Raw genomic sequence first — 22,430 nt, forward strand, 5'->3', positions numbered from 1 at the left:
TAATTTAAGGGTTCATATATAACAGACCAACTCAGCGAGCATTAACTTTTATATAGTGACTTTTGTTTACATTATCAAGATTTATTTAAATCCTCAATTATTGGTACTTAACAAAAATAATTATTAAATTACTAACAGCCAGATATCCTTCGATAAGATTTTAAGTTGCACTGTAATTTTTTTATTAAAGCCGCCAATGCAAGTAAACTAAAAACCTATGGCATAAAGCATGTGGCACTTTCTCGTGTTTGACTTTGTTGTTTCTGTAATAAACACTACGTATTGGATAAATCTAGATCATACGATATGACAAAAAGCACATGGCTCTATTTTATCATTTAGATTTCCCATATGAATAGAATATAAATAGAAATATCTGAGGAAGAGATAAAGCAAATAAGAGGTCCAGCAAAAATGGAGAAGAAAAGCAACTGTAAGGTCTGTGTTACAGGAGGTGCAGGTTACATAGGTTCTTCTCTTGTAAACAAACTTTTGGACAGAGGCTACACTGTTCACGCTACCCTCAGGAACTTAGGTATGTTTTTTATTTAGTTTCTTTTACTCCTCGAATTTTTCAAAAATACATTCGATCATACTCGCGTCGATCTTCAAAAAATACATAAGTTTTGGAGAATCATACTTCAATCACGTGCAGAGGATGAATCAAAGGTGGGGCTGTTGAAGAGCTTTCTTGGTGCAGATAAAAGACTCAAATTATTTCAAGCTGATATTTACAAACCAGAAGAGTTTGAGCTGGCAATTCAAGGCTGTGAATTCGTTTTCCATGTTGCTACCCCTTTGTTGCATTCCGAAGGATTTCAAGTATTATTTTTTGTCCTCACTCCCCCTTTCCACCTATGCCACTCATCCATCACTCTTATCCCGAATTTTTATTGAGTTTAAATTTTATGCACGGGCTGTGTATAAGTTTTTTTTATCTGATAGGTTAATTTGAATAATGACATGTCATCACTCTTAATAGGAGTAGTAATGGTAACTCAAAAAACTTTTACACTTATAGTACGAAAAGTAGCATACACTATTAATATATACTAATTCCTTTGTTTCGGTTTATATGAACCTACTTTCTTTTTTTGTTCCTTCCAAAAAGAATGATCCTTTTCTAAATTTGATTATAATGTAACTTAAACTTACAATTCTACTATTAATGAGAGGCTTTTATAACCATATAAATACGCTGGACCCCCTTTTAACTTGTTTAGGACCATAAATTTCAAAAGTCTTTATTTTTTTCTTAAATTCCGTATCCACTCAAACATGTTAACATAAATTAGAACGGAGGGAGTATAACTTAAATCTATTGTGATTTGGTGGGGATGTAGCTTCCTCAGCACCATCCATGAGTTCAATGGACTCAACTGAGCCGATATTTTCGTCATGCAACGACGTTACGTAGATGTGTATATTAAAAATTATTAAAATTTTAATTACTTAATATATTATATTTTGAACCCAAATTAAAAATTCTAAAAGTCGAACTCATCAAATTTAAATGTTGCCTATTATAGGTGGTATATGCACAAGGAAGACTACCTTTTGCTCTAGTTACTACTAGGATTTGTTTAGGACTATAGGAAATTGCCAAAAAAAGGAAAAGATCCAATATTATAGAATTTTTTTTCTATTTCTTCTCATTTTTTTTATAACTAATTTTGATTTTTGTTTTGGGGTCATATGAAACAGTACAAAAATAGAACTGAGGCTACACTTGCTGCAGTGAAGAAAATTGGAATGACTTGCCTTAAATCTGGGACAGTAAAAAAGCTTATATATACTGCATCTGTGGTTGCTGCTTCTCCATTGAAGGATGATGGGACTAATTTCAAGGATTTGATGGATGAAACGTGTTGGACACCTCTAAATTTCTCAAATCCTTATGCCGATCAGGGGCTTAAGGTGAGCCTAATGTATTTATTTACCTTCCTATATGCTGCAATAAAGCTCTTATGTAGTTTAACCACTCTTAGCTTCTCTCCGGCCAAAAGTACTTTTTTGTTAAATTATTATTATTTTTTTAAATTGAAGTGTTTGGCCAAGCTTTTAGAAGAAAACAAGTGTTTTCAAAAAGAAGCAAAAATAATTTTGAAGAAGCAGAAATTTAGTTTTGGAGAAAGAAAAAAGTAGTTTTTCCCCAAATGCACTTTTTTGAAAAGCATATTTGAAAAAAATATACGTAAAAGCACTTTTTAAGAGCTTGATCAAATACTAATTGTTGCTCAGAAGTGTTTTTCAAATTCATTAACCAAACACACACTGCTTCTCACCACAAGTACTTTTGAGAAAAACACTTATCAAAATAAGCTGATTTTAGAAACTTGGCCAAACAAGCTATTAATATCATTTTTATCAAGTTAGTAATTAATATAATGCTTATTCACTAAAATTTACGTGTATCTACATTAAAAATGACATTTTAAACTCTTTTATAATTTTTGCAATATCACAGTACATTTTAACATGTATCAGGTTAATGCTATATCTAGTAGTTTACCCAATTAATAGTTATTATGAAAAGTTTAATGTAGTTACCTTATAAGTTGTGATACGATTATGTAAATATTTTTACAATATCATTACATATAACTTATAACTCTTTATAATAATAGGATTATGTAGAGTCAAAGATGCTAGCCGAGAAAGAGATGTTAAACTGTGGGAAGGAGGGTATGGAGGTGGTGACATTATGCTGCGGTCTTGTGGGTGGAGAAACATACTTACCTTATACCCCAACAAGTACTGCCTTATTCTTGTCACTGTTGACACAAGAGAAAAGTCTCTATAATTCACTCAAGTTTTTAGAAGAGCTCATGGAAAAGTGCCAATTGTGCATATTGAAGATGTATGTGAAGCTCACTTGTTCTCAATGAAAGCTGCAGTCAATGGCCGTTTCTTGTGCGCTAGCCTCTTTGTTTCTTCTGCAGAGATTGGCTGTTACTACCAACAGAATTATCCAGAGTTTAATGTCAACCAAGAGTAAGATCGTATCCATTGATTTTAAGTTTCATACATCCATAGTGTAAAAAGTGTTTGGCTGTTTGCATTCTTAGGTCCATAGCGAAGTAACTACAATGTAAATATGTATGGTTTAATTAGTCGTGACTTAGATAAAAATCGTACCTAACCTCAGAGGCAGTTTCAAGATTTGAACTTAATTGGTTTAGGGTTCTAAGATAGTAACCTAAGATGTTAGTGATTGAGTATTTGCACACTCAGGTCCCTTATGGAGTAACTACAATATAAATTTATATGAACTTAATGGTTCTAGGGTCTGGACAGTAGCAACCTCAAATGTTAGTAAATGAGTTCTGAATTTAATTTTTGTGCTAAGTTAGTGGATTTTTTTACACCTATAAAGGATTTGGGTATTCAAAACTATTGCATTTTGTAGAACCTATGTATTAGAGCCTGTTATGAATGAAAATAAGCTCACGAAAGACACATTGGGAAAATTAGCAAATTACATGTGGGACCCGGGGACAGGGACACGTGAGGAAGGAAATTGGCAAATGAAAAACTAATAAGTACTCTAGAAGTAGTAGGTTAGGTAAAATTAGGTATGCTATGTTGTTGACATAATTGTCATCTATTTCTCGCGATAAGTTTTATTATGTGGCTCACGTAACTTACATTAGTTGTTTGCGACTCCTTTTTGTCTCACAAATTTATGGACTCTAATCTTATACTTGTAGGTCCTCAAAAATTTTGGTTCACAAAATTGTGAGACAAAAAAGATGTCTCATACAACTAGTGTCAGGTTAAATTACATTGATAAATTAAAATAAGATTTTAGTGTCAATATATATAACTTATTAATCCCGTATGCATTATTTCATTTGTCTCAAACATAGTGTCCTTCTAAAGTCAATACATGAAAAAATATTTTAGAGGTAAAAAAACGACAGTGCTATTAGTTTCATTGAAATTTTATTTTCAATTCTTAGAAACTAATACAAATATTAAACACGATGAACTTTTTGCATTTAAAATATTTAAGAAGATTTAGTAGAAGAAATTCAAATTTGAATAGCCCGAAGAATATGAAGTTGAATTGCATATAAAATATTCTCTTTGAATGGAATTTTTTCTTATTATGCTTTTTCCTCTTAATTTCTTTCGTAAAACTTCTCATTCCAGGTACTTGAATGACCCCAATAGAGAAATCAAATGGGGATCGAAAAAGCTTGTTGACAGCGGTTTCGTGTACAAGTATGGGATGAAGGAGATATTGGATGATAGTGTTAGTAGTGCCAGGAAGAATGACTCCTTTCAGCAATAATGAAGCACCTCATATATCAAGAGGCGGATCCAGAATTTACAATTTATAGGTTCCTATAAAAATCTCAAATTTATATACAATAACAACTATGTTCACAATTTCATTTTTATAGACATTTAATGAATTTCTTCATATATATACAAGATATGAACAAAAGCTACTCTGTTCCAGTGAACCTGTATGTAATGTTTTGGATCCGCCCCTGCATTCGTGTCAAGTTTCTAAAGCGAGTTTTCAAATAATTGCTCTGGTATTAACAGACGCGGCCCTCCAGGTCGTATTGATTATCTAGACTCAATTTTTAGGCTTCCTAAGGTAGCTTAATTGGTTTGTTTCTGCTTTAAATTTGTTTGGTTTAGCTCTTTTGTGTGCGCAAGCATTTTACAGAATTAAAGTGTACCAATAAATTTTGTGTCTCGAAAATAATCAAGACAAGAAAAATGTAACAGGTAGTTGTATTTAATAATCAATGATCCCTACTGCTCTACAGCCTGCAATTGGGCTTTGTTCGGTCACCAAAACCTTCTTCCTCAATCAACAGCAACCACATTCGGCGGTTGGATTTGACCCAATTCAGTTCATGGGTCTGTCGCGATTTAGTTCAAATTTTCTCCAATCTTTTATTATTTTCAACGAATTCATCCATTCAATTTCTTAACCAACTAATATTAGTACCTGCGTGATGTGCAAAGAATATTAATCATATTATGTGATTTAATTTGTTTGAGCATATTATATCATAATGCTTGAATTAAATTTCACTTCCCCTTCTTATTATCCAATAAAAAAATCTTAGGAAATTAGAAAAAAGATTCATACAGTCATCAAATAATTTTTTTGTTCCTCATTTTTTATTACATAAAATACTATATTTAGCATTAGTTCATTTGTTATTATGACGTTTATTAGCTTGTCACTTCACTAAATATTTTTGTCAAGTATTCTCTTTTTAATATAACATATGTGTTTTTCTTACTCCTAAATTTTTTACTTTAAAAATTTATTCTATTGTTCATCTTAATTTGTCTACATTTATTAATATTATGTTTGACTACTTACTTTGTTATTTTTAAACTAATTCAACTTATAAATATCTATCCCCACACTTTATATAATTTTCTATATGATTAATTAATTATCCTCATTTCTAAATTCATCTCTAACTGAAATAATATTAATATTTAATACTAAATTTTGAATTTGAAATGCCTTTACTATCAAGTTATAAAATCCTTTGATATTTTAAATGATTATTGTATAGGACAAAAATTATCCTAGTTATATTTAGGCCGCGTTAGCACTAGGAGAGTCTTCGAAGGCTGCTACATGTCATCAGTATAATTTCAACAGAAGACGGATTCAAGTACCTACATAATGTATCTTTCGTATCATAATATCATAGGTAAATGAGCCGGATAGGTTGTCGTGAGATAAGTAGAATAAACATGAGAGAATACTTGACATAGAACGACCCAACTTGATATAGAAACTTACTTACATGACATACGGGCCTATAAGGCCAACATGATCATTTGTACACTCAAAACATAGGCCGATAAGGCCATACAAGTATCCGTATACATGACATCCATCTACAAGTCTCCAAGAGTACATAAATATCATATAATCGATCATGCAGCTCAGAGTCTCCTTGTCTAGATCCCCAATCCTTTCCTCAAGACGACCCTCCTTAGTTCGTGCCGTCGAGAGATCATTTTCCTGCTCAGAGCAGAGAGTCCTATTCGCCAGTTCAAGAATTTCGATCCTTCTCCGAGAATCCATTCGAGAAGACTCCGCCGGCTCGAGCTCCTCATGCTTCTCAGCAATCTCACCCCTGAGAGCCTCCATCTGGAATAGGCACTCGTCTAACTGGCCTTGCAGTTGGACTACTTGAACTTGAAGGTTGCTGCATTGGGCTGCCACACCCTAACTGAGCTCAAGCTCTTCTTTCTTGCTCCTCAACGTGCCCTCAAGGATACTGAACTTTTCCATGGCTACCATCTGGTCCTCATCCTTCTTCTTCAAATCTTCTCTCAAGGCCAACGTATCGCCTCCCTCACGAAGCCAACTTTGGAGATCTCGATACTTCCTATGGTACTTTGTATACTTCCCTTTCAGCTTCACAAAAAAATTATTTATGCCTTTTCGCCCTCCGAACACTCTCAATTTCCAAAATGACTGTCTACAAATCAAAGAAAAGAGGTTGGAATTTAAAAATAAGCTAAGGTATAAGGAAAAGGGTGGATAACAATCGTACTTACCCTGAGAGCGAGACCAATGATACTCTTCGACAAAGTACTATTGGTTATCTTCTTGAGGGTCTCACCCTCGACGTCATAACAGAAAGGACCGAGAGCAGGGACTACTTCCGTGGTATTTACAAGTAAATCATGATCCATTAGGATCATGATGGTCCTAGAACCTCCCTCTAGCCTCACATCGAGTTGGGTGAGCCCCTCATCGACCATCCTCAGATCGTCCAAGTCAATGTTGAAACACAACTCATCAACGTCCTTGAAGACGACTTTCCCTCTGTCATAGGCTGGCAAAGAAACATCCATTCCCGCCCAGGAGGATGAAGCTTCCTCTTGCTTTGAAAGTATGGGGCCGCCATCAAGTACCCCCTCATCGATCGTCTCCCCATCAGGACGCACAGTACGTCCACATCCGTCTCTTCCAATTGTGGGGCCTTAGAGCTCGCCCCAGTACCTTCTCCACTATGTATTGTTGTCGTCTCTCGAAGAACAATGCCGCCCTCCAACGAGTCAATGGACATCGGGATCCCCCCTCCCCCACGTTTACGGCTATCCTCTTACGAGGCCTTAGATCCCCATCACCGGGGGAGACTTGATCGTCCTCATCGATCAACGAGAACAACTGAGGAGTGGAAGCAATAGTTGCAATAGGGGTAGAATCAGAGGCTGCAACAATCAATACAGGGGCAGGTACAGAAGGCTTAACTACCACGACAGGGGTAGAAACCGAAGGCGCAACGACTCTTTTCTTAAAAAAAGGCACAAACGTCGTGCTCCTTCGAGAATACCCCCTAACTGGACCTAGAAAAGGAAGAAACATAAAGTTAACAAAGCAAGCCAGCATACAACAAAGAGAAGAAACGATCACGGCAAAAAAGAGAAGTTACCTGTAGAAGGGAGAGCCGGTCTGAACTTCTTAAAGAGGCTCGGGCAATCATGAATCCCTGCGTCATGGAGGAATGTTGTTGGCTACAGGGAAGGAAGAATAACTTAATAGCTTGAAATTGGCGAAAAGATGTAAAATGTAAAAACAAAAGAAACCTGGACACTTACATGTATAATTCCAAGCCTCAGGGAAGCCGTCGTCGTATTTACAACGTCCTCAGTTCCGACGTAAAAGAAATCAAGTCAGAATTGGTAGCTGGCCTTGTTTTCCATCCTCACCACCAAGCACTTGCCTCTATGGTGACGAAGGTTCAACATCGTCCCCCCTATAGAATCTCGAGGAGGTGCACCAAATGTCGCACTGTCACCTCAACCCCGGCGTGCTCAGTAAATTTGGTCAACATCTTGGTGAACCTGTAAATGTGAGGGGCAAGTTGAGCGGGGCAAATGCCATAGTGGTGATAAAACTCCTATGAAGAGGCTATACGAAGTTCTGATTATGAGAAGTGGCAAAAGGCCATGGAATCCGAAATGGAATCCATGAATGAAAATAAAGTATGGACTTTAGTTGAACCTTCAAAGGATGTAAAACCTATAGGTTGTAAATGGGGTTTTTAAGAAAAAGATTGGAGCAGACGGAAAGGTGGAGACCTACAAAGCCCGTCTTGTTGCCAAGGGATATCGTTAGAAAGATGGAGTCGACTATGACGAGACGTTCTCTCCCGTGGCAATGCTCAAATATATTCGGATTTTGCTTGCTATAGTAGCATACTATGATTATGAAATATGGCAAATGGATGTGAAAACAACTTTTCTTAATGGTGAGCTAGAAGAGGATGTGTACATGACACAATCTGAAGGTTTCACATCTTCGTCTGATCATAATAAAATTTGCAAGCTACAAAGATCCATTTATGGACTAAAACAAGCTTCTCGAAATTGGAATATTCTCTTTAACAAGACCATTGAAAAGTTCAATTTTGTTAATTACGAAGAAGAACCTTGTGTGTACAAAAAGGCTAGTGGGAGCACAATTATATTCTTAGTGTAGTATGTTGATGATATATTGCTCATGGGGAATGACATACCGGCATAGCAAAGTACCAAGATTTGGCTATCTGAATAGTTCTCCATGAAAGACTTGGGAGAAGCAGCTTATATATTAGGAATAAAGATATATAGAGATAGATATAGGAAGCTGCTTGGACTTTCCCAGTCTTTGTACATTGATACCATCTTAAAGAGGTATAACATGGATAATTCCAAAAGAGGCTATCTACCGATAGGCACTGGAATTACTCTCAGTAGGGAGGATTGTCCTAAAACACCTGAAGAGAGAGAACTCATGAGTAGGATCCCATACTCTAGTACAATGGGAGCTATCATGTATACCATGACATGTACACGTCCTGATGTGGCTTATGCACTTGGAGTGACTAGCCGCTATCAGGCAAATCCTGGTGAGGAACATTGGAAGGTGGTGAGACCATTCTTAAGTACTTAAGAAGTACTAAAGACCAATTCCTCATCTATGGAGATTCTGAGTTGATACTTGAAGGTTATCTGATGCAAGTTTCTCTTCAGATAGAGATGATAGAAAATCTATTTTTGGTTATGTATTCACCTTAAATGGTGGTGCAGTGAGTTGGAAAAGTTCCAAACAAGCTATAGTAGCTGATTTAATGACTGAAGCAGAATATATAGCAGCTAGTGAAGCTGCTAAGGAAGCTGTATGGATGAAAAAGTTCTAAACTGAACTTGGTGTGGTTCCTTCAATAAAAGGTGCGGTTCCACTGTTGTGTGACAATACTGGAGCCATTGCTCAAGCAAAAGAAGCAAAATCACACCAAAAATCCAAACACGTTCTGCCAAGGGATCACTTGATAAGAGAAATCATTAGACGTGGAGACGTCTAGGTTCAAAAGGTTTATGGAAAGGAAAATGCTCCATACCCATTCACTAAAGCTCTTGGTGCAAAAGAGTTTGACAAGCACAAGTGAAAATTGGGATGAAGTACAAAAGCGATTGGCTCTAGTGCAAGTGGGAGATGGTTAGGGATATAGTAGATATGCCCTAGATCCAATATCATATTTGATGATTTGAACATATTTTTGTGAATATTATTTGATATAAAAATATATGACATTTGATATTCTTTTATCATAGTTATTTTTAATTGTTTGATTAACTTGATAAGGTCCTTGACTAAATTTTGAGACTTGTCATCGTGATGGAGATCATGATAATGAGAGTAAAGTTTCTTATAATTTAATCTAAATTTTTTCTTGATCGTAGGATTATTAATTTGGACATTAGTAATCCGGTTAGATCAACATTCATGTGATCGTCTTTATGGGATAAAGATGAGTTGATCTCATTAACTAAATCACATAGATAGATGATGCATGTAGAGATATGATCATTGAACCGACTCATTGGATAATTTCTAATGGTTAGAATTACCATAAACTGTTAATAGTATATTTTCTTAAAGAATGTGATGTAAAAATTTCCTTTGACCTATGATCGTCATAGTAATTGACAAGTTATTTATTGTGCTTTGATACTAGACACCTATGGCCCTAGGACGATAGTTGAAAGGATATTGAGTATGATTAAATACTTATAGAATTAGTGATTGATCAAGATGGAATCTATCAACTCTTCGTAATGAGTTTAAGCTCCATGTTGTCATGAATTATAAATGACCAAACTAAGACCTTGGCCAGGGCAATTGAATGAAAGAAGAAATGAGTTTCTTAGGTCATTCAATGGTCGATTATATTTGACATGAACACATAGTTGGTCACTTGTTTGGATTTGACAGTTGAACCATATCCTAGGGTGACCCAGAGCTATAAGGACAGAAGGAATTACTACATTATTCTTCTACTGGTTCTTGAGAGTAAATTGTATACTTCATGCTATCCGGTCGTTAAGGAGTGTTCCTAGACGCCCCCCTTGATTAGTATATTGTTGTGGTCAATTTACTACCGGTTTAGTATTGAACCTATGGGGTCGCACACTAACGAGTGTTCTGATATTTGCTAGAGGATTAATTATTTTATTATTTGGTAATTAAATTAAGGAATTTAATTAGTCAAATACATTTAGTTATTAGTCTAAATGAAATATTATTATATTCTTTGCTAGAACAGAGGATATAATTAATATTGTGAACAAATTAAAGTTTTTTATTTGGAATAGAAAATTAAATTATATCTCTTGGTTATTATATATATATATATATGTGTGTGTGTATATATATATTTGATATATTTAATTAATATTTATTTATATAAGAGTGTATATATATATATATATATATATATATATATATATATATATATATATATATATATAAGGTTTATGAGTTAGAATCCAATTGTGAATTGGATAACTTTACGTGTAAAGTCCTAAAAAGGACGTTTGGCAAATTCAAACCGATTTGGAATGGGATTAATATTTTCCTTATATATGAAAAGTTCATAAATAAGAGAATCCTACTTTGAGTTGAAGGAATTACATAAAGGACTAGGCAGTCACGTTTTCATTAGTTATGTGATTTTCTAATTTTTCATAAAATTCCATGAAGTTTATTTTAGGAATAAACTGTACCCCAAATAAATCATTACCTCAACCAAATAGGAAAATGGTTTATAGGTGATTCTATATAAAGGGTGATGGAACAAAATTTGCCATCATTAATTCTTGAGAAGAAAAAATACTTTGTGAAAGTGAGAGTGGAATACCAAGGCAAGAGAGAAAATACAATTACAAGAAAAGTATTTCTCGTTCTTCTAATTTGAGTTGAGATTTTTGAGAAAAATTTCAGCACAAGTTTTTGGTTCAATTTGTTCGCGGGTTTCATTGATCAAACAGTTGATAGCAAAGGATCGGTCTCGGTGTGGATACGCATAGAGTCTTCGCACTATCAAATTTTTTTTGAAACGAGACTCTCTTCACCAGGTACGTCGTAGATCCGATCTTTGACATGTAAATAAAATTTAAACACGAAAAGATCTACCTAGGATTGTTATTGTCTTCCGCTACATGTTACGAACACCTATACACAATCCTTCAGTGTGTGCAAGACAGTAGCGTACAACTAGAAGTTGAATTTGATAGTGGCCAATGTAGTCGAGGTGGTAAGATGGTAAAGGCCCCTGATCCAAACATAGCCCAATGAAACTCATAACTTGATGTTAGAGGATCGAATAGAGTCTATAAGTAGACTGAGTTAATGAAGTTTATTTTGTTGAATAAAGTCGGAATTATAGCTATACTAGAATATAGAGTACAAGCTCAATATGACAAGCAAGTGTCCAGGAAAATAGCATATTGCTAGGACTGGCATGCAAACTGATCAGATGCAGGAAAAGGAAGAATATGGGTACTATGGAACTCCAAAGATGTTGAATTCAAGCCACTCAGCACTCACAACCAAGTGATTCATGGAAGTGTAAAGGTAAAAGCTACAAATGTGCTGCTCCACCTCATAGTGGTATATGAATTACATATAGTAACAAATAAAAGAGAAATGTGGGATAATTTAAGGAATCTTGCACAACACCAACAAGGACCTTTGCTAATTATGGGAGATTTCAACTCTATAAGAGCCATGGATGATAGGATTGGTGGAAACCCCGTCCAACAAGCAGAGGTGATTGACTTTAATAGTTTCATGATGGATAATAATATGACTGAGATGAAAACAATCGGGAGGAGATATACTTGGACGAATAGTCATATCTATATCAAGATTGACTGGGACATTGTCAATGGTGATTGGATAAATAAATAACACATATTGAAGCAACAACAGTAGATCTATTCTTCTAATATCACTCTCTGATAGCTGTGGAACTCAAGAAATAGATAGCTAAAGGGTCACGACCATTTAAATTCTTTAATCATCTAGCACATCATCCGGAGCTCCTACCAATTGTGGAAAAATATTGTTTACCTTGAAAATGATGTTAACAATTATATTTGATTTTGTGGTTCTAAAAATATGTGGTTTATTTCAATACTAGTTGTTAGGCAATAGATGCTAAGAGTAAGTGAAGAGAATAAGATATGCAAACCAATATTATCGCAAGATTGGGCCTCGAGCTAGCTGGAACATAGGGCCTCGAGGTCTAGTTAAGGCAGTTAGTAATGAACAATTGATGAAGAAACAATGATATCGAAGGCCTCGAAGATAGTCTTTTGCGGTTAATAATGAGCAATAAATGAAGAACAATAAATGAACGATGAATGAACAAGTGACAAATCTGTAGAGTAATTGTTGGGCACATTTAGGCAAGAAAAGCAGAGAATGTTCTATTGTATTAAAAATGTTGTGTTCCCCTACAAGAATATTTGGGTCCCCTTTATATAGGAGGGGTGAATCCCAAAACAGTACAAGTCTAATCATGGTAGAGAAATGCTTTTGGTACAACTGTGTAACAGACCTGTATAGGCTTGTACTATCTTTGCAGACCTTATCAGCTCTAACCACGCGTCCTTGGGAGTTTTTCCGCTTTTCTATGACGGTCATCGATTTTATACTACCCCGAGGTAGGCCGCGATAAGCCTTCAACATTTTTTCTCGAGGTATGCATTTCGGGGTCGAACTTTAGCTTTTACTCAAGGTATGCCTTAGAGGCCTTGATATCGGGGACCCCGGTATCGTTCGCACACAGATAGTCCCCGCGTTTCTTAGAATGAAATGATAAGAAATAATTTGAATGCTTTGACTCTTCGATGTCCCCATCACGATGCAGTCACGTGAGGTCAGTGATTGATGTGACAGAAAAGATGTGCAAAAGTCACGCCTGTACGTTTCTCGAAAAGCTTTAAATTGAAAACGTAGGTTGGCTGTCCTTTTACCTTCTTCAACACGCATGACTTATCCCTATAAATGCCTCAATCCTTCGTTCCTTAAACCTTTACCTTTCACAACATCTTCGGATCTTTAGCAACTGTGTTTATATGCTCCCTTCTTCCTTGTGTTCATCTCTCAACCGATTTCTTCCTCTCCTTCTAAGATTTTACAACAAGAATGGCAAAAACCTCTAAAACTGTCCCACAAAAGGAGAAAGCCCCTTCGTTATCACGCTCGTCTAAGAGCAAAACGGTAGTACCACCTCATGTTGAGGAGTGTATTCCGGGCCTTGTGAAATATCTTCTGATTTCCAGGTCGAAAAACCTTCCTTTGTTCCGGGACGACGCGAACCTATGTCTTGATACATCAGCCTAATAACTGAAACTGAGAAAGTGAAGGTTGACTGCCATTTGGGGAAGGTGGTGCAAGTAGATATTCCTTCACGTGAAGAAGACATAACCAAACACAAAGCCGGTTTTCTTAGTGTATACACATATCCTTTCACCTTAGGCCCGGTAGAAGCCTCTTCGCCACCGATAGACCCAGTGATCCTTGATTTCTGCAGACAATATCAAGTGACACTTGGACAAATCTATCCTTCATTTTGGCGCATCGTTTATCTGATAAGGTATTTCTCGAACATGGTCGAGGGGATACATTTTACCCTTGATCATCTGATTAGACTATATATGTCACGACCCAAACCGATGGGCCGCAACAGGCACCCAGTACCTTACTCAACCGAGTGCCTACGTAAGGTATCTTTCGTATCATACTATCATAGGTAAATAAGCTAGAGAGGCTGTTGTGAGATAAGTACAATAAAACATGGAGAAATACTCGACATTGGACGATCCAATATATAATCCAAACTTATACATATAACGTATGGGCCTATAAGGTAAAAATAACCACTCATATACTGAACATAGGCCGACAAGGCCATACAATCTTTTATGTATATGACATCCGGCTACAAGCCTCTAAGGATATATAATTTTCATAAAGGTTGGAACATAGTCCCCCCATACCAAACAATACATGTCTAAATCATACTAGCCAAACAAGCAACTCCGAAGCAAATGGAGCGCACCAACATCATCCGCTGAGCTGATTGCCTACTTGGAAGGCTCTCGACCTGTCTATCGTGACCTACGGGTATGAAACGCAACATTTCCAGGCAAAAGGGATATTAGTACGAATAATGTATCGAGTATGTAAGGCACATAAATAAGTACATAACATACATGGAAGAAATATAGAGTAAATGACTTAACCGGTAAGTCTAGATAACTCTATAAATCATGAAGTACTTATAGTGTCATGCATATGCATATGAATGTCATGTCGTGCGTAGGTACATGTGTTCATAATATCATCAAGCCTCTGAGGGCATCCCATCATATCATCTCGTTCACTGTGGGCAAATCATCAACGTATACCAGCTGATCAGGTGGTGGTGCGTATATAACAATGTAACCATTTCCCATATCCCATATACTTATAATATACATATATACACGTCTATAACTCCATCTGGTCCTAGGTCAATGTACATGTATAAATGCATGAGATGTATAAGAAATGTGTTAATAAAATCTTTCGGTATGTCATAAGACCATTATGCATTTGATTAATATCATGAAGTAAACTTTTTTTCGACTTACATATTTTTCTGAGACCCATGAACAGACGATAAAATAATAAGACATATAGGAATTCAAGAACATAGACATCTCTAATATTTATATGAATAGAGTCATGTATGGAAATTGTGCATTTGCACGTTTTATTTGTGTTGTATGGATCATGCCAAAAGAAAGAAGGGACATCCTTAACATACCTGAGCCAATTCTCTTGACAATCCCTCTAATACACGTCTTTTATGACGAAACACGTAACGTAGGATCGAAGTAGGGAAAAATCTGTATAACTTCTTATGAATTCCTTGTTGAAGGTCGCTACTTGGTTGATATAGAACATCATATTTTGGTGAATTTGATCAAACTTTGTATGGTTTCCTTACTGGACAGTAACGTTTCCTTGTATCTCTTAATGAATTGCTGAAGAAAATTACTTTTCTATCTAATCTTTGTAAAGAATTCATGTGAATTCAATACATTAGTTTCCATATGTTAATTGTGAAATCCATACATCATGTTATTACTAAAAAAGCCAAATCAAAGTCATTATCCAAAGACACTTTATGTTAAGCAAGTTTTAATGTGTCTTTATGACTCATCATTATATGGGCACCACTTTGGCTTAGCTTAATGCCCAGTGGCAGCCCCAACATGGTCCTTATCCAATTAATCATAATTATCCCCACCATTAATCAGTTATCCACATAATTAAGAATTATCTCAAATTACTTAAATTATTACTTGCTTTTAATACACCTTATACACCTCACTATCATAGTCATGTGGTACCTTGTATGACACTAGTCCATAAATACGGGGTATTATAGACCGAATTTTATCCCAACATGGCAAACTTGGACGAAAATTCATTTCCTTTGACTTGCTTCCCACCTCACCTTCGCGAATTTACTCATCACTTGTTTGAAATAGCATAATCCGTATAATCTCCAAATAATATTTTCCTTGGATTGATGTCTGTTACCTTATAACAAATTCAACGTACAATACTAGAGGGTGCAACATCATCGTAATTTAATACTGCAAAGCGTAACATCATCATAATACAATACCGCAAGGCGTAACATCATCGTAATATAATACTGTAGGACATAATATCGACGTAATATTGTGAGACGTAACATCATTCCCCCCTTTGGAACATTTGTCCTTGAATGTTGACTGATGCTCTTATCATTTTCATAACTTATAGCTCATGTGAATACTTTAATACTCTCTTTGTCTAGGCAGTTGTTTTGTGAATAAATCCAAGGCCAGGGCATTCCCCCCTTTAGGCCTCTTTCCCACGCCATGACTTGTGATCGAATTCCTTCCAATCTCGTAACTGTTGCTACCTTCCATCATGCATCTTCTACGATACTGGCCTTGAAAGTGTGCCTATGTGACTCTCCTCTCCTTTTTCCTCCAGCTTTTAACCAATCCTGAAGTTTTTCGCTTGGTATTTTGTCGAACTTACGAATATTACTATATCTTATTTCATAGACCTGGTTATCCATTCATATGACTTCTACGTAGGTCATACTATACCATAACTCTTACCTCGATTTCTCCTTACTGAGCTCTGCTACCAAATTCTAGGTTACTTTCATTGCTTATCCCATACATATAAATCTATGTCCTCTAATGCTCCTATATTACTGTTCATCTTAAGAATGACGACCTACTCTCCTCTTATACTTTATAACTTTTATCCATACATTGTTGATTCACCTCAATTTTGATCCATAATCCACCCCTGATAACTTAACCTTTTATGTAATACTACCACTAGGGTTCACGTTTTATCGGGGAACATCTGAAAAGATTAGATTGATCCACCTAGGGCGATACCATGCTTTCATAACCGTATCTTACAGCATCCCAATGTGATTCACCTTGCGTGGTGTATTTTAATCCCGTCCAATTCATGAGATCCCTTTGTTTTCTTCGTCAGATCATTACTCAATCGAAGACCCCAAAGGTCATCCTTTGTCTATAACAATTACACTCTCATTCTATTAAGCAACATTCCATCTCTTCTAAATATTATTAGTCTTAGACTCCTTTGAGTTCATTCAGGGTATAGTGAGATTTGTATAACTTAGAGAAACCATATGCTCTTCTTGTTTTCATGGGCTTAATCCTGAGGACTTATCCATCTTGTTACTTTTTCACTCGCCTGTTCTTATCCTTACTCCTGTCTTCTAGAACCTTGTTGCTTCACCATACAATAGCTTGCGACGTACACATCTCTATTTATATTATTTGCAACCTTTCAACTTGCTTGCATCATAGATTTCTTTATGTCACTTTGGAACGTCAAGCGAGACATCACATCGTCTCTAACTCTTCTTTCCTCTCTTAGTTAGGCTTTTTGATACCTAGACCATAGGCTGGAAGATATGCTACTAACGATGCTGCTATTATTCCTAGTGACTGAATCCCCGTGCTTCTAGCCTTTTATCCAAGGAATGGACTATTCATGATCTTCTGCCTTTGAGTATCTCGTACGTTGCTTACCTTTAACTTACTTACTTTAAAATCTCTCATCACATCTTCTATCTCCTTCAGGACCTTCCTTCCATATAGGTAGAATTCACATCCATAACTTGAACTCCTATTATAATACTTGCACCTTTTTACATGATTCGTTGAGAGCTTTATATAGACTTCTTATGAGGCTGGTATTCTTCTAACTGGATCTCTGATATTAAGAGTGACTCTACAATGTTCTCAATCACGATTTCTATAATTTCTAGGTCCAATAATCGGATTCATGATTTACTTTGTTGAGGTAACTCTTTAGTTTATTCTTTCTTCTGATCGGCCTTTATTTAGGCTTAAGCTATCTTCCAATCTGCGGCTCGTGATGTTAGTTTTTATCTTTTCATGGCGCTATGGAATATCCATGATACAATCCTTTAGCAATTCAATCCTTTGTTTACGACCCAAGCTCAATTCTTCCTTTTAACTTATATTGGAACCTTCTACGACTGTATGATTGTCAAGATATATGCTGCATGGGTAATACTCCAAACTCTTAAGTGCGTTCATAACGTAACCAACTTTGGATCATTGATCAAATGATTCTTTCGTTCTTTCTCAGTTTTCTTTAAACGTAAGACATTACCTTTCCTGATCTTTCTTCCCCCTTGTTGGGTGCATACTTAGCTTATCTTAGCTCTCACGCATGCCGGAATTTTTGCACAACTCATATGATCTTCAAATATTGCTTTTGATTTTACTTCCCGTTCACTAGCCATGGTAGGTTCCTCTTTCTTATGGAGGATGTACAATGTTGTTGTGAAACTGTTGTTACAAGACCATTTCCCTTTTAGGTCATTGTGCTTAGGTTGAACCTTCTTCCTCATTTCCTCATCTAGCCTTTCACTGTAGTACTTAGGGAGGAGCCTCTGAATCTTGTAAAGTTGCAAGCTTATTACATCGTATACCCAATAAAATTGTTGATGTCCTTCCTCGCCTACAATTATCCGTAGTTATTACCTCCTTACCCTTATGCTGGTAGGGTTTCTTTTGAACTAATATTTGATTGTCTTCCCAGTGGCACTCTCTTTTATCCTCCGTAACACTCATATGGTACCTTTAACTACCCCAACTCCTATCTAAATATTTCTCAATGATCACGATGTCATAACTGCGAGGCTGAATATATTGGGTTTTACTATGTTTATCCTACACGATCTGCTGACTCGTCTTTAACTTCCTGTTTAGCCATAACTTGGCTCTTTCCGAACCAATTACTAACTACTCGTTGGCCCATTCTCATATTAATGTTTCTTGTAATCTTTCTTGGGTTATGTCCTTTGTCTTAACTTACGTCTCGCACTGGCTCCTTATCTATCAATAGCATCTCGGGCAGGGACCCTTAGCTCCTTTCCTTGATGTTGTGTTTGCATAATGTTCTGGAATCGTAGCATATCTGTAGGCTTTGAATAAGTGCAATCTCGTTTTTATCGCATTCTTCCTTTACCATTCCATAATCACTAGAATCACTTAATTCTTACTTAACGCCACCATATTCCCCCTCCCCCTTTAGGGAAGTACTAAGACTTGGAGCTATGACGACCTTCCTATAGATGTTTTTCCTCTTTATCTTTGGCGTCCTTTCACATCATCAATGGCCCTTACTCACCTTGCGATAATCCTTCTGTACTAAGGATAAAAAAATTCCTTGATCACAAGGGTGAAACTTAGTATAACTAGCACATACAGTCCCTTAACCTCAACTTTGCTCACATTGCTTACTTTAGGGAAGTGTCTTCCTGAATGACCACTCTCTGAATTTCTCGTGAATCTTCTTCTGTTGTCCATTCTATTAGTGCCGGAACGAAAGCTAAAATTTTCATGATGCCGACTATTATCAAATCACGGAGTCCCTAATTCATGTTTAGCTATCTTGTTCACCAATCCATACTAGTTTCTATTACTCTGGGTCTAACTTTTTCTTTTGGTAATCGCATCAGAGTTGAGAATTTATTTCCCGAAATTAGGACATGACTGTATGGCCTATATTCTTTTATTGTCCTAAGTCCTGTCACCTCTCGTCTCTTCCTTCACTTGACTATAGATTCTGTAATGCTGTCATCTTTGATCTACCGTTGTCATCCATGTATCATATCTTACTCATAATGCTTCATTAACTCTTTTATTATTTCCTGGTAACTTTTATGCCTATCGTCTTATTTTGAAAACTCAAACAAGAATATTATTTTGCTTTTAGCTCCCCTTTGCTCCATCCAGTGGCTCTTTGGGTTGCTTAACGTCCTCACTCTACTAGGGACGCGAGCCACACTAAGGTAATATTTATCCCTTCAAGGCTTTTAGTGCCTATCTTCTGATTTGTTTTATGCTAATATCCACATCTAATTGTAATATTCTAGAATGCACCATCTGGGTGCCTCACAAAGAGATCTATTAACACCTTTGTAATGTCCTTCGGAAATGTCAACTAGCACAAACAATCTATTTACCATTTTGGGTTACCCTAACCCCAGCCAGATCTTAATACCTGGTCTTTTTCTTAAACTATACATGTTAGCCCTTAATAGGGTATAACTGAGATGGGTGTGGCCAATTCTACATGCATCTGTTACTGTTGAAGGTAAGTCACAATGCTTATACTTTTTTGCTGGAGTTGAAAATACCAATAATCTTCATTAACTAGGTACCTCGTACCCTTATCATATTGTTCCTTTTACTTATTGAAGCTTGTATCTATCTTCTGAATCTCTTTTTGCCTTACACCATAGAGGTGGGCAGATATTCTTGCCTTAAGGCTCCTTATCAAGAAGCTTACACGTAAGGTGTACACATGTTCTGCTGAAGACCTCACATTTATCCATCATAGGAATGATGGAAACTCGAGTTCCTCTAAATCGACTCTTTCGCGGTTATATCTCTTACCAACCATCTTTCTGGATGTACGCATTATCGTATTACGAATAAGATAGAGTTTAGAAAATTGAGTTCTTACAACTGAGCTCTACCACACAATCTAGATTAAGAAGAAAGAGTGACAATCTTAAATGCCCCGTTGCCTCCTTCTTATAAGTGTGGTGCACGACACACTCATAAATAAGACTCTACTAGATACGACTTGTAGACTCCCTACGACAGAATTGCTCTGATACCACTATTGTCACGACCCAAACCGATGGGCCGCAATGGGCACCCAGTACCTTACTTAACCGAGTGCCTACATAAGGTATCTTTCGTATCATACTATCATAGGTAAATGAGTCAGAGAGGCTATTGTGAGATAAGTACAATAAAACATGGAGAAATAATCGACATTGGATGATCCAACATATAATCCAAACTTATACATATGACGTACGGGCCTATAAGGTCAAAATAACTACTCGTATACTGAACAAGGCCGACAAGGCCATACAATCTTTTACGTACATGGCATCCATCTACAAGCCTCTAAGGATACATAATTTTCATAAAGGTCGGGATAGAGTCGCGCTATACCAAACAATACACATCTAAATCATACTAACCAAACAAGCAACTCCGAAGCAAACAGAGCGCACCAACATCTTTCGCTGAGCTGATTGCCTACTTGGAAGGCTCTCGACCTATCTATCGGGACCTGCGATCATGAAACGCAGTGTCCCCAGGTAAAAGGTACGTCAGTACGAATAATGTATCAAGTATGTAAGGCACATAAATAAGTACATAACACACATGGAAGAAATATAGAGTAAATGACTCAACCGGTTAGTCTGGATAACTTTGTAAATCACGAAGTACTTACAGTGTCATGTATATGCATATGAATGTCATGTCATGTATAGGTACATGTGTTCATAATATCATCAAGCCTTTGAGGGAATCCCATCATATCATCTCGACCACTGTGGGCAAATCATCAATGTATACCAGCTGATCAGGTGATGGTGCGTATATAATGCCGTAACTTTTTCCCATATCCCATATCCCATATAATATACATATATACACGTATATAACACCATCTGGTCATGACTCAATGTACATATATAAATGCATGAGATGCATAAGAAATACGTTAATAAAATCTTTCGGTACGTCATAAGACCATTATGCCTCTGATTAATATCATGAAGTAAACTTTTTTCGACTTAAGTATTTTTAAGACCCATGAACAGATGGTAGAATAATGAGACATATGGGAATTCAAGAACATAGACATCTCTAATATTTATATGAATAGAGTCATGAATGGAAATTGTGCACTTGCATGTTTTGTTTGTGTCGTATGGATCATGACAAAAGAAAGAAGGGATAGCCTTAACATACCTGAGCCGATTCTCTTAACAATCCCTCTGATACACGTCTTTTATGACGAAACACATAACGGAGGATCGAAGTAGGGAAAAAACCGTATAACTTCGTATGAATTTCTTGTTGAAGATCGCTACTTAGTAGATGTAGAACATCACATTTTGGTGAATATGATCAAACTTTGTATGGTTTCCTTAATGAATTGCTGAAGAAAATTACTTTTCCATCTAATCTTTGTAAAGAATTCATGTGAATTCAATACATTAGTTTCCATATGTTAATTGTGAAATCCATACATCATGTTATTACTAAAGGAGCCAAATCAAAGTCTTTATCCAAAGACAATTTACGTGTAAGCAAGTCTTAATGTGTCTTGATGACACATCATTATATGGGTGCCACTTTGGCTTAACTTAATGCCAAGTGGTAGCCCCAACATGGTCCTTATCCAATTAATCATAATTATCTCCACCATTAATCAATTATCACATAATTAAGAATTATCTTAAATTACTTAAACTATTACTCACTTTTAATACACCTTATACACCTTACTATCATGGTAATGTGGTACCTTGTATGGAACACTAGTCCATAAATATGGGATATTATAGCTTAGATCGAATTTTATCCTAACATGCCAAACTTGGACAAAAATTTATTTCCTTTGACTTGCTTCCCACCTCACCTTC

At 36.2% G+C, this 22,430-nt stretch overlaps 1 protein-coding gene across 1 annotated transcript; it reads left to right on the top strand.

The window, feature by feature from the left end:
* Positions 1-336: 336 nt before the first annotated feature.
* On the top strand, positions 337-4,472 carry LOC107792951 (NADPH HC-toxin reductase 1). The gene is given in 6 exon segments (XM_016615215.2): positions 337-535; positions 656-822; positions 1,705-1,917; positions 2,628-2,826; positions 2,829-2,994; positions 4,156-4,472. Coding segments are annotated over 6 exon segments (1,008 nt in total). The 5' UTR covers positions 337-414; the 3' UTR covers positions 4,298-4,472.
* The last annotated feature ends 17,958 nt before the right edge of the window (positions 4,473-22,430 follow it).

This window comes from Nicotiana tabacum, chromosome 1, assembly GCF_000715075.1.
Source record: "Nicotiana tabacum cultivar K326 chromosome 1, ASM71507v2, whole genome shotgun sequence".
Taxonomy (NCBI): Eukaryota; Viridiplantae; Streptophyta; class Magnoliopsida; order Solanales; family Solanaceae; genus Nicotiana; species Nicotiana tabacum.